This window comes from Aquila chrysaetos, chromosome 17, assembly GCF_900496995.4.
Source record: "Aquila chrysaetos chrysaetos chromosome 17, bAquChr1.4, whole genome shotgun sequence".
Taxonomy (NCBI): Eukaryota; Metazoa; Chordata; class Aves; order Accipitriformes; family Accipitridae; genus Aquila; species Aquila chrysaetos.
Window position 1 is genome coordinate 26,029,442 of NC_044020.1, and position 13,094 is coordinate 26,042,535.

General features: G+C 37.2%; 1 protein-coding gene across 3 annotated transcripts in view; it reads right to left on the reverse strand.

The window, feature by feature from the left end:
• Positions 1-13,094, reverse strand: part of TTC38 (tetratricopeptide repeat domain 38) — a 21,917-nt gene continuing 8,823 nt past the window's right edge. For 2 of the 3 annotated variants that reach the window (XM_030040874.2, XM_030040873.2), the window contains exons 7-14: positions 12,471-12,590; positions 9,408-9,467; positions 8,242-8,280; positions 7,306-7,387; positions 6,200-6,365; positions 3,222-3,381; positions 2,857-2,930; positions 1-2,040 (exon numbers count right to left, since the gene is read on the reverse strand). In XM_030040874.2, the coding sequence (XP_029896734.1) occupies positions 1,947-2,040; positions 2,857-2,930; positions 3,222-3,381; positions 6,200-6,365; positions 7,306-7,387; positions 8,242-8,280; positions 9,408-9,467; positions 12,471-12,590 (795 nt within the window). In that variant the 3' untranslated portion in view covers positions 1-1,946. The remainder of the gene's footprint in view (positions 2,041-2,856; positions 2,931-3,221; positions 3,382-6,199; positions 6,366-7,305; positions 7,388-8,241; positions 8,281-9,407; positions 9,468-12,470; positions 12,591-13,094) is intronic. The other variant, XR_003927180.2, reaches the window with a different exon arrangement.

Sequence of the window (13,094 nt, forward strand, 5' to 3'; positions counted from 1 at the left end):
TGAGTACAGCTTTGAATTTATTGATGTAAAGCAGGCAAAATTCTAAATCACATTATATCAAAAGTACTACAAATGTCATTCTTAAATTTGTGTAGCAATGGATCACAAACTACGTGCTTCATAAACAGCCAGCGGATTTCTCAGGCTTTTCTCAGGCCCTAATAAGACTTGTTTATATTCCTTGAGTAAAAAGGTATCCCTCTAAAGTCATTGCTTGAAATGCACTGATTAAAAATAAGAGTAAAAATCTAGTATAACTTTAGCACAGAGTGAGCCAATCAATCACGGTCATGGCTGGACAGATAAAGCAGTGATGAAGCTGAAGAACAGGGAACTCTGTCCGCAGGATTCAAAAGGCTGCAGGCAAGGATGCAATACCCTTATCTGGTTTCACAAATTATCGCTGATTTAAAAGTAAACTATTTTTTCCTCAAGTGAGGGCTAGGGGAAGAAGGGTGGCAGCAAGGCATGTCCATGTCTTATTCCTCTACGCAGGAACTCCAGGGGCAGTGCAGGGGCAGCTATGAAAGTCAAAAGGAAACTGTATGTGGGATGGGGCTGCTGTGGGACATGGGGAAGGGCCTGAGCTGGATGGGAAGGAGAGGCAGGCATGTGTGTGTCTAGGAGAGCTTGCAGATATGATACCAAAGCCAGAGCTTGGGCAGTTGAAGAGTGTGGTACTTCTCTTTGAGAAGAAGAGGAGGCATTAGTTCAGTTTTGGTTTGAAATATCATCTTTCCCTTCACTAGGGATTTCTGGATTACTGTTGCAAGACAATCCATTAGCTCAGCTATGCTGCAGGAATCCAGAGGCACCAGAACTTCACAGAGGTACATGGCTCGTATTGTGCCTCATTTGCAGCACCAAAGCTCGTCACATCACTTGTGCTGGCACAAAGCTTTGTGTCAGTTCCCCTTAGCTCTCTTTCTATGGTGGAAGCTCCCTTCCAGTCTTCACCTCCTCTGAGATACCTCTATAAAGTGTGTGCTTTAACATTGGTTTCAAACTCTGCTTTGCTAACATGCAGGGACTTGTGCTATTGAGATGGTAGTAAGGCCTGACTTCCCAAAAGCTCAGATAACCACAAAGACACCAGTCCAAACTACCATTCAGAGATGGTACTGTTTTAGTTGAAATCCAGGCTGCTGCTTTTTTTCTGAAAGATTTATAGGTGCCAAGCAAGTACCTGTGTTAGAATAGTTGCCGTCAGCTATTATCCCTCTCGTCTGGTTTCATTCACATAGTAATTTCAGAAAGCTCTGAGTCACTATACTGAAAAGAAAAAGTTTAACAATTTATGAGAGGGAGTTTAAAAACAAGTACCTGGAAAGAGATCCTGAATGCAGACAAGGCAAGATCTGTAATGCCAGAGTCTGTGACCCATGCCTGAATGGACTGGAAGCTTGATATGGAATTCAATTTATGCCTTGTGACCCACACCTGAATGGACTGGAAGCTTGATATGGAATTCAATTTATGCCTGTATTGGCTCTGGCCCCATACTTTCCTGTTAGCTAGCTTAAAAGGCCCATTTGAATTACCAGAGCAGCTTACTGATTATTTAACATATTAACAAAGTAACAAGTTGGGCCAATGAATGATTGAAACCCAGGCACTGTTACTGTACTGTATATAATCAGGGTCAGAGGGAACTTTCAGAAAAATATACCAGAAAAGCAGTGTCCCAGGATGCTTCAGAAAGCTGTGCATTATCAGCAGGTTATCTTCTTCCCTTGTGAAATCATCTAAGATACAACCTCCTGAAACGCAACAGCTGTATATTTTTTTTTTAAGGAAATTGTCACCAGATCTCTGACTCATAGGGTACTCTTACCTACTCTGAATTTCTAGCACAGTTTACAGCACAGCACCCCTCCACTCCCTGCACCCAGACTTTGATGACTGGTAAGCTTATTGCTATTTCAGCTGAAGCACTGAGGAAAGACTTAGGCCACTGAATGAACGGCTGCTGCCTTCCTAATAAGTCGCTCCGTCATTGGTGAATTTGGTCTCATCACATCACGTTCTCTCAGGAGGCACCTGAGAAAGGAGAAGAGGTAGGAGAGAAACGGGAACGTCATGAGTACAACATCATTTTTCCTGTGAGATCACCACCAGTATCCTTGTAAGAGGAGGAAAACAGTACGTAAAGACCTGCTCTTGACGTGCAGGTTTCCCTTACTGGAAACATTTGGCCTTGGCAGTAAGTTTAGGCAGAACAGCGTTGTTTTCAGTCCTGACAGGGACTGAAAATGAGCACCCAGAGATCAGAGTGCATAGAAGAATCATTTTGATGTTGTATCTAATTTTTATGTTTCAAAGAGGCCTCAGGAGGGGAACAGGCAAGGCTTCATGCTGTCTTAGGATCCATTCTTTTAAGTGCAGAGGCAATACATTTCAACAGAACTCAATATGGGTGAATAAGCAACATTTATGATTTCTACCAAACGAGGCTCTTGTGATTTGTACTAAGGCAAGCTCGCATATCACACTCTGCAAATCTTATTTCCCAACAAAGCAGATGTCATCATTAGGACAGATTTGCTTTTCAGAACTTCACAGAAGTTTAGCAGTCCATCAAGTACACTGATGAACAGGCAGAAGGCCACATTTTAAGACAGAACCATTTGAAAATCAACTGCCCTTGAACAAATACAGATCATTCATCCAGACCACAAGAGTGTACTTTTGGAATTGGAAGCTATTGTACTTTTTATCCTAGTTAAATGTTGCCACATTTAACACAACTGCTTGCATATAATTTTAGCCATAACTTACTGGTTTTAGTATACTTGCTGCTACTTACTCTTAGTAACAGTACTACTTCCACAAATATTTATCAGGAAAAATACTCACCTTGCAAGATTTTGTTTGGCTTGTGATTTAGAATTTAAAGCAGCATGAATCAATAACTGGCTGAAAACATCTCTCTGAAAAAAGAAGTCAGCAAAAATACAAAGTAATAAGTAACTTATTAAGTATTGCTGGTTACAATGTCTTGTTTACCAAATTATTAAAACCATTGAGGAAGGAAACATATTGACAAGAAAAATTAAATAGCCAACACTGCTAATAAGTGTTTGCAAACAGGATTCAGTCAAAAGCACAGTTTAACTTTTCACTTTCTAAGAAAGAAGGGTTGTTAATACTGTAAGTGCCTAATGAAGGCTACTGAGAGAGGATTAAGTTGCATCAAAAAGTCTTTTATTGATCTCCTTTACCTGAGCATTACTGCCTCCTAGTTGGATTAGTTGATAACGGATCGGGTACAGGAGGTCTACAGCTTTGTCACAATTTCCATTTTCAAACTCTACAAAAGCCTGGCACAGTGGCAACCCCAAACTAGGAGCCAGGGAAAGCTCATGGTCTTCACAAGGTGCTCTGTAGAATGAGAAAGTGGTTAACTCCCGTAAGAAGTCAAATTATAAATACGCATATTTCAGTCCCAGTCTGTCACTGCCTGCAGACAGAATTTTGTTTTTTTTACCGTACAAAGCCTGATGTTTCAGGTACTTTATTTAGATAATATCCTTTGGTGTGGTTATGTTACTTTCACCTTTTTGTTACCCATCAGTCAATCAGTTTTCATTCTTCTGAACATATCCACAAAAGGCACAAGCCCAACCCCTCCTGCCAGTTTGGGCTAGAAAAGTGAGAAAACTGCACAGTTTCTCTTCTGATGATCTCACCAGAACATCCTACTGCTAGTTCTTTGACTGTCCTTATCTCTGCCAAAAGTGGCAATCAGTCTCTTGCAAACAGCTTCAAACAACAATCTTGCAAAACAGCTCGCCACACAGCACAGTGCCTCAACCATCTTTGTAATATAAACTGCATTCCCATGGACAGCTCTGAAAGTCTGCTCTTTTATTCTAACTGTGACAGACTGCTTTTAGGCCCACAAACAGCAATGGATTTTAGCTAGCTCTTAAGTTATTTTTCTTTTCTTTTTTAGTGCTTGTATCCTAACCCATCTAAGAGTGGAAGAGGCTTATAGCATGACAATATGCCTGCAGAAGAACGTATACATTCTAGCAGGCATCCTTGCCAATATTAAAAAAAAAAAAAAAAAAAAAAAAAAGTAAAAGTGCAAGTAACCAAACTGTAGCTCTTTGGTCTACAGGAAATACCTGCACGGGACAATGTGGAATTGTGTTTTTCCACTGCTACAGAAGAAGCTGACAGTGATGGGGCCTTTGGGGAAGTGCCATTTCAGTGCCAAAAGGGTGGTTGGCAATAGCAGGAGAGGAAGGCTTTCTACCCCAAGTAATAAAAATTATTCCTGAGAATACAGAGCACAGTTTGATGCTATAAATTCCATCTGTATTTTTCTGTAAATTTTCCAATTAAATCTTTAACATTGAGGAACCTTAGTCACTGACTTCTGTTTTGAGTGCTTGCAACAACAGCCAAGAGTCACACTCCCACACTAGTACCTTAAATTTACCAAAGACAGACCATATTCTGTGCTCTCCTTCTTGAGTCAGTATTACAAATTTCCCATTTCTTCCACTAGGTCAATGTTGATTTTTCAGTATGCAGCGTTGCCCTATGTGTTTGTTTAAGGAATGATAAAATATGGCATCCTGGAGAATTAGAAGTGCACAACAGATGTGCATTTTAAGTAAGTAGTTTGAGATAGTTAATGATAAAAACCATGAAACAATTCTTCATTTAAACATTTGTTCCAGCTCTCTGAGATATTGCAGAGATGGAAGACTGATTTTTTTTTTTTTCCCTTTCTCTTGCAACTGATCTGAAGTACGGATTCATGAAGAACAACGTATCTTGTATCTCTTGCATGAACTAACATTTCTGTCCATGAAAATAAGCATGTGATACCAACCACCAGAGAGCGCCATGGAATACTTCACAAAAAAAATTCTTGTCAACTTCACATTGCAAAGGCTAGGGAAAAATTTCAATGAAAAGCCAAGAATGACTATTGTTTGTGCCAAAGGTTTATGACTGCTTTTTTAACAGATACAAAATGCATCTTGGGTATCATTTAGCTATTACATATTTGTGATACACATAAATTAAGCCATTAATCCAATCATTAATGTAATCCCTTCATCTCACAGTATTTTCTCAAATAATAAAATTAAAGTTTGTAATACTTCAAACTACAGCTAAAAATGTACAGCTGTATTACTACAAAAGGCTGAACACATAGGCAAAAGGAAGCACTGGGTGAAAGGATAAGTACCATATGTTTATTAAAGCTTCCCTGAAGTGGTGTGCATGTGCAGTTTTATATACTTTATATATACTTATATATATTTACATACTTATATAAAAGATATTTGCCTTTTCCTACTTTAGTCAAATCTGACATGCTTAGGCTTGACTTGACAGTTTTTTATTTTCTTAAGTATTCTTAAAAATTACATTTATTTTTCATTATTTTTGATTGATAGGTATTATAGTCAGGAACAGTGACAATTTCAGGTTCTCCTTCCTTCTCTTTTAAGGCAAGGAAAGCAACAGATGCTGGAACAGAGTTAAAACAGGGTGTGGGAGGGCAAGAAATTGCATTTAAAGCATCTATATATCAACCCCTTCAAAAAATCAAGGCAATTTACAGTCATTTAATACATAAGGGAACACCAAAAAACATTATTTAGATAAAATACTTAAATATTCAAATTTGTCAAATAGTTTAATTTGAAAGCAAAATATTCTCTATTATTACTTTAGCAGTACTTGAAATTCAATTTCCTGCAGCGGTACTTCACAACACATCAAAGAGTAGCTGTTAGAATATCACTACCAACTAATGCTCTATTATTAAAGAACCTTTTAAACCAGAGCAAAAAAGAACTACCATAGATAGCTGACATATATTGTAGAATGCCCTCACTAATATACAGGTGAAGTACTTTATTCATTGTACGTAACATAGCTTAGCGTGAACCCATTAAAAGGAAATATACAGCAACTATTCAGTTAGTGTCCATGACCTCAAACATAAGAGATTTCTGCTTAACAAGATCAGAAACCACTCTAGACATTAACTCAAAAAATAAATAGAGATCTCCTAACTGGAGATTGGCCTACTTAAACCAGACATGTCCCAGTGACGTGCTAAAGCAGAGAGGAGCGTGTTGTAGTGCCTCGGCAAGCCAGAGACATTATTGCCTTGAAGTTCAGAGGACAAAATATTTATTGAATGCAATACTTTAATTCACTTGCTTACTTGGCAGCTTCCTGAAGAGTTGTTAAAAGCTCATCAGTAGTTTTGTGGTCTTTGGCTCCAAGTGAGGACATCAAGATGTGTGCATCATTGAACAGAAGAATGTGATCTTTGGTGTGCTTCTTTGTAAGCTTGAGAACATTGCTCCACCTGTCTCCAAGCTTTACACCTAAGAGTAAAAAATATTTTTCTCAATAAAAATAGCACATGCAAAAGCATGACTTTGCAATATACTTTCAGTCACCCAGCATAAACAGCATTTCTACTAAACTCAAGAAAACATTCCCTGATATGGCAAAATTTATACAGTAATGCACAGCTGCAGCCTGCCGTATTTGGGCAAAGAGTTTATTGACTGTCAGTAATTCATCATCAACATTCTAGATTGCATTATGTGAGGTTCTGGCTTTATTATGAGATTGCTCATGTCTTCTTGGAGATGATGCTCACAATGAGCCATCTGTAGCAATCAAAAAACAGAGTGATAAGATTGATTTCATAAACAAACACAATGCATCATTAGTGTTTTAGCAGAATACCGTGAAAATAATGTCCATCCATCTTCCCCCCACTTCATGAACTCTAAACACTAGCTTAAAAAAGTTACGGAAAAATGCCACTGAGTTAGCAGAGTACACAAAAGCCAGAGGCTAATAGATGTGTACTAGCTATTTCAATCAGTATCAAAATAGAAAGTTAAGAATCTAACTTGAAATTTACTTCAAGGAAGCTCTACAGCTTTTTAGAGGCTTATGTACTTGATTGTTCAGCCTCAAATCACCAGGGACAATAGAAGTGAATTTGTCAAAAAAGAAATATGTGACCCATGCAAGCTTGAGCTGAATGAAATACCATACTGGCATGGAAAAAAACAAAAGGCCTTGGGAAGAAGAAAGGTTATGGACTTTATTATGAATTTCACATTGAGGCTTTTCTCAAGAGCAAAATTTTCTTCTGTAACAGAAGATTTCTTCTGTAACACTGACCAAACTTGCTCTGTAAGTATATTTAAATACTTCTCCAACATGCAAGGCAGGGGAAGGGGGGAGGCAAAAAGAAAACTGTTCCCTTTACAGTTTTAAAAAAAGAATGGCAGGTGGATATCCTACCTTCCAGATGAAGTCTGTACAGCATCGAACAGTTGTCTACTACATCCAGCATGCTTCCACTTGACAGACACCGGGGAGCAATCTGTAATCACACGTATTCATACGCTGCCCAACGGATGTGCTACTGGGAACTTATTCAGATAATCAAGCTTATTTTCACAGTACAGAATTAATTTTATCTCTTTTTTTCATTCAAAATACCTGTTTTGCAATAGCCCTAATTGCATCTTTCCTCAACACAGCAATTTCCAATGACTAACACTTATATTGCTTCATTTGTGGTGTTTTTCCTGTTTTAAAGTTAAACTCAGTAAGTTATGGAAAGTCACCAAGGTTGGTTTTTTTTTTTTTTTTCCAAAACAGTGCCATAAATATTACTTAATTTTGCCAAGTTTAGTAGATAGGAGTCTGCCCAGTAGCTTTCTTAATGCTTGCATTATTTTTATAATCCTTGCAAAGATATGTTATCTTATCTAATTTGATATTGCTTATTTACAGAGATTGTTTTGAAATCCAGACAGTAAAGAACTATAATAAATTAACTAGGAATGAAAAGACATGCTTCTGTTGATTTAGTACCTAACATGCAAAATCAGTTCTTTGTAAAGGTAACTTGACTTTATCAGAAAATTATTTTACATCCTTTTAAAAAGCATGAAAGAAACATGGACAGAATGGACAACAGGACCAACAGTGCTATTGTAGCTCTTTCAAGCACATGTGTAAGAAACACTTGAACTATATAACACGGAAGTCTTTTGGGCATCTTACCCAAAACTGTTGAGAAACAGTTTCCCTAAAAAACTGTAATAGATGTAAACAATATATATACATATATGGCACACTATGATAGGTTTCGATCTCGTACAGAACGAAGAAAGCATGTATCATGGTCTTAAGCACGTTCTCAGTAAAGAAAAAAAGGCCCCTACTCACATGATTGTCATAAATTGTCAAGGCAGCCTCATATTCACCCTGTAAAAGCAAACGAGGACTACATGATTAACATTCAGATACAGTAACCAAAAGTGAATGGTAGTAACCGAAGATATACGTACAATTAATAGACGTCATAATACTACTTCGCAATTGCTTCATGACTTAATCAAAACAAACCAAGTCAAAGAAACCTTGAGATATTAAAAGAAAGAATGGAGTTCAAGATAAACCAGGATTTTCTAAGCAAAATAATCAGTATGTTTAGGTTTCATTTAATAATAGGTACCAATACTGGTATAAGTTATGCATGAAGGAGAAAGACAAGGTATTACCTCTCATTCTAATGTTCCTTTCAGGGATTTTTGCAAAAATTAGTGCATCCCACGGTGTATGCAAAGAGGTAGGAAGAAAAATAATTTTAAGCAGGCTACAAAAGAGTTGTATAGATAGAAGGTGGCAAAATAAACAAGCTGTTAAGACTACTATCGAGAATTACACTCATTCTATGTTAATAATACTGAAGACAAGCAAGTTACTCTGTTTTCTGACCAAAGTACACTGCCTTCTCAATGATGTCACATTTGTCTCCCTGTTGAACTGAACCCCACAAGGGCTAAGCATTATTAAATCCAAGGAGATTCTGCATTGCAACCTGACAGGTTGGGTAAAATTGCAACCATTTTTTAAAGGGTTTCAATAATAAGAATTAGTAACATTAATAATTAATAACATTGGTGACCAAATTTAGAGCTTACTGCCTTTTTCTTTTAGTCAGCAAATTTTTGGGCCAGCAAATGAGTATTGAATTTGAAGATAATTTTGTCTAATTTTCATCTGAAAATTAGAGATCCAAGTTTATCTTTCTATCAAATAACTTTGCCAAGTGTAATTAGTGAGACTATTTGATCTTCAGACATACAATAATCTCACAGCAATTTTTCAACATTCTAACAAAGATACTAGAACTTTGACCAACGTAATCAAATCTTCTCAAAATAACTGTAATACAGGACTAGCTTGTAAAAATGGCATTGTGCTATTTTATAAAAACATCCCTTTAAATAACTGAAAAAAACCCTACAAGTGTTCGGTCTGCCTTTTAAATAGCATTAGGTGAATGATCTATCTGCACCATAAAACACCTATATGAAAATATCTCATACCTTTTCAATGAAGTATAAAGCCCAGTGCCAGTAATTATGGCAAGCAAGCATATCACTGTTCTGGGGGGTGGGGAAAAAAAAAAAAAAAAAAAAAGAAAATATTATTTACAAAATAACTTCCCATGTAAACTTATGTAGTTAGATTTCTCTTTCCTTTTTCAGCAAAACTGATTATTTCATGAGACAGAAGATAAAAGAACTTTAAATCAGCTGGCCAGGATACCTTCTCATTTGATACATTTGTCCTTGCAGCTATTCAGGGAGACACCTCAAAAACAAGGTTTTCCCCCACATCATTTTCCAGAGAAGAATTTAACTTGGATGTCTCAGAATTCACCTTTCTGCAGCACTTCTTTTTTCTTAGGAAAATAACCCCACATCTATAAGAAGAGTAAGATTTGTCTCATCTGAAATTTAGGCGTCTTGCCTAAAGTAACCTGGATAGATCATGGAGAGAGATACCCACCTTATGAGGGCCATTCATCCCACCCATCTAGACACCTATCTCAGACAGAGAGGAATCACTTCTTAAACATACGTTTTACTACGGACTACAGAAGCTGCACTAGATACCAAACACACTGGCAGTTCATCAGATGAGATGAGTATTTGCTGGACTGTACCAACTTTGTACTGTCACTTTCAGCAGGCACCAGAACTTCAAATACTCTTCCCTAGCCTGCACTTCAAGACAATGTCATTGCGGTTCATTTCTGTGAGTGCATTGAGAATAGACAAACAGGAATATAATTCCATAATCCTGTGGTGAAAATTAAAATACCAGAAAGGTTCTCCCCTCTCCTCCCGTTCTCTCCCAGTGCTGTAGTTAAACTTAATGTTCTCACAAGTGGAAAAAGCGTCTTCATTTTCATGGTGACAACAGTAACACCCACTTTCAGGAAGCACAAAGGTTCCCAGTGAATGTCAAAGCTTTATGGTGCTAAGATAAACATTCTGGTAATCTTTACTTTTTAATATTAAATCACAAACCAAACCTGAGCAACCGAAGTAGTTAAGTGCTTGGCATAAACCTGATAATACCAAGTTTAATATCATACTACCATTCCAAATGTCATACAAACAAGAACATGGGGTTACCACACTAAATAAAACAAAACCTTTTTACTGCTGCCGATTTTGAGATTAAATTGCTAAAGGAGAAGTGGGCTTCTAGGTAACTAAAATAAACAAAAGCAGGCTATGGGAACTCACCACAACAGCTCAGGAGAAAAACCATTGCCATTTAATAACAAACAGCACTGCCAGAGAGGTCCCCTCTGGTAAGATAATTCTTCCCCTTTTGATTTTGTGCTGAAATATACATAAAAACCAAAAGGCATCTGATTTTTTTGGGGGGTGGAGGAACAAACAAAATAAAGTACTCTGTAAAGAAAACCTGTACAAAATCTTTGCCCCTTTTATTGGGAGGGAGGAAGATGAATTAAAAGCAACAGAAGGAGCCTGAATACTGTGGCAGTACAAATAGAGATCCTGGTCATTAAAGGAAAATAAATAAAAATTTCAAATCACCAGGCCAAATACAAGTAATTTTACTAAAGCCCTTAGAGAGACCTGCTTTTTTGCATGCGCTTACAGTTTAATGCTCTGTGTTCATGATGTTTAAGATGAAAAATACTGCACAAAAGAAGTGATTATACACATTATCATTATGACAATGTCAGCTGTTACAAATCTTAACTATACTGGGTCAGGCTTGAAGGTACATTAGACAATTCTACTTACTAATCTAGCACTTTATTTGGATAAAGGGTACAAATCACAGAGGCATGCAACTATTTTAAGAAACAGAGTTAAAAAATCGATCCAAAAGTCACTGATGGGAGGTTTTTTTAAAGTGTCACCCAAACTGTAAGTCCCCTGCATCATTGTTTCATTAAAACTAATATATTAAAGGACAAAACGCTTTCTGGGAAATGACAGATATGAACCTCAAGCAAGGGTTTTCTGCCTGCACTTCCAAGCTTGATATCTGAATGCTTAACTTAGAAAGTGCAAAATAAACAGTCCTTCTAGTCTCATTATCCAGCCCTGCTCTTTGGGTGAGGTGGAATGGTCAGTCTAAAATAGACTCTTGTGGGTTCTAACAAATTCAAACCTCACAGCCTTCTGCTCTGAATATAACATACTTAATCATTGGGAAAACCCATGCTGTCCAACACAAATAAAAATTAAGTTCCACTTACAGCAAAGGACCGTATAACAGACTAATTAACCTGTTCAATACTCTGAGAGATACTCGAATATGTTGGATATATAAAGTAACTTCAGTACACTAGAAAAGAGACAAAAGCATAATTTCTCTTTTCCTTACAGTTGACCTTTAAAAATCCTTCCCCAGCCAGAAGCAAACAAATATTTTATAAGTCTTCTAAAACATTTGATTTGACTGTGTCATTTCACACCTCATCTTAGGTTCCCATGAAGAGAATTAGCCAGGTTCATCAACTCTCAGTGCTCATCTCAGTCTAAGCAAAAAGCTTGTGAAACTATCAGCAGTCACTTTACTTTTACAACCACTCAATAAATCACATATATATAAATCACATATCAATAAATCACAATTTTCACATCTGACGTTTCGCCTGTCTGCAACGGCCATGTCTTTATGAGATGTAAAATACCTAATCAGCTCCACCAGGAAAAAGAAACTGCATGCACACATACAAATCACACACTTGTTGAAAAGCAGTATTTATTACAATATTCCCAGCTAAAATAAGGCAGTGTGAGAGGACAGATTTTGTGTGAATCCTGGCCTACTGACACCTTTGTAATCTCAGCAGTCGTAGTAACGATGACTTATGAGGGACACATACTGTGGACCACTTTTAATATCCAATATTTTCCTGCCTCATGCTTCAAAAGTAGCATGGACAGTAACAGCACCTCAGGTGATGGTTTCTTCTACTATGTAAACTCTGCATTGCTTGTAACATATCTGCAGATAGGAAGGAACTGCATGCAGAGGAATCAAGAACTTGGCTCAAGGAGATAAAGAGGACCTAGAAAGAGCTTTTTCAGACATGCTACAAGAATGTTTACCTTCCAGTTGGTTTCCGTTTCCTTCATAAATTCTAACCCTTTCTTCACCTCTGCTTTCATTTCATTTACGTGAGCTATAGTATGAACAGACCATGCATCTGTCTGATTTATAGCCAAAGCCTATGAGTGAAAAAAGGGAAAACGTGATGAAGCTTACAAACTTGCAAATAACAATATTTACCACTGCTGATACAGAAGCAAAAGACTACTTTTTACTTGCTGCATGTTAAGTACATCTCTGTACCACTCCAACTAACCACAGCCAGGAAGTTTGATTTGGACAGAAAAGGAAGAAAATGTTTATTGGCTGACATCACTTCCCACCTTCTACTGCATAAAGATGAACACCTGCAAAACACTTTAAAATGCAGGCTTTGATGAAGATTATCAATGACATTTTCTTTCACAGACATGCATCAATATCAGCAATGAAAGAATTGCATGCACAGGCACAATATATTCCAGGACATAGTGCCTTGCAGGTAATCATTTCTTCTTCAAGAACATGGCCAGCTCTTGAGTATTCAGCAAATTCCTCTTTCTTGCTCCAACAACTCCCACTAGCTTTTAGGCGTTTTGTGAGGTTAGTCACTAACCTAGTAAATGTTAAATGTTAATATTTAG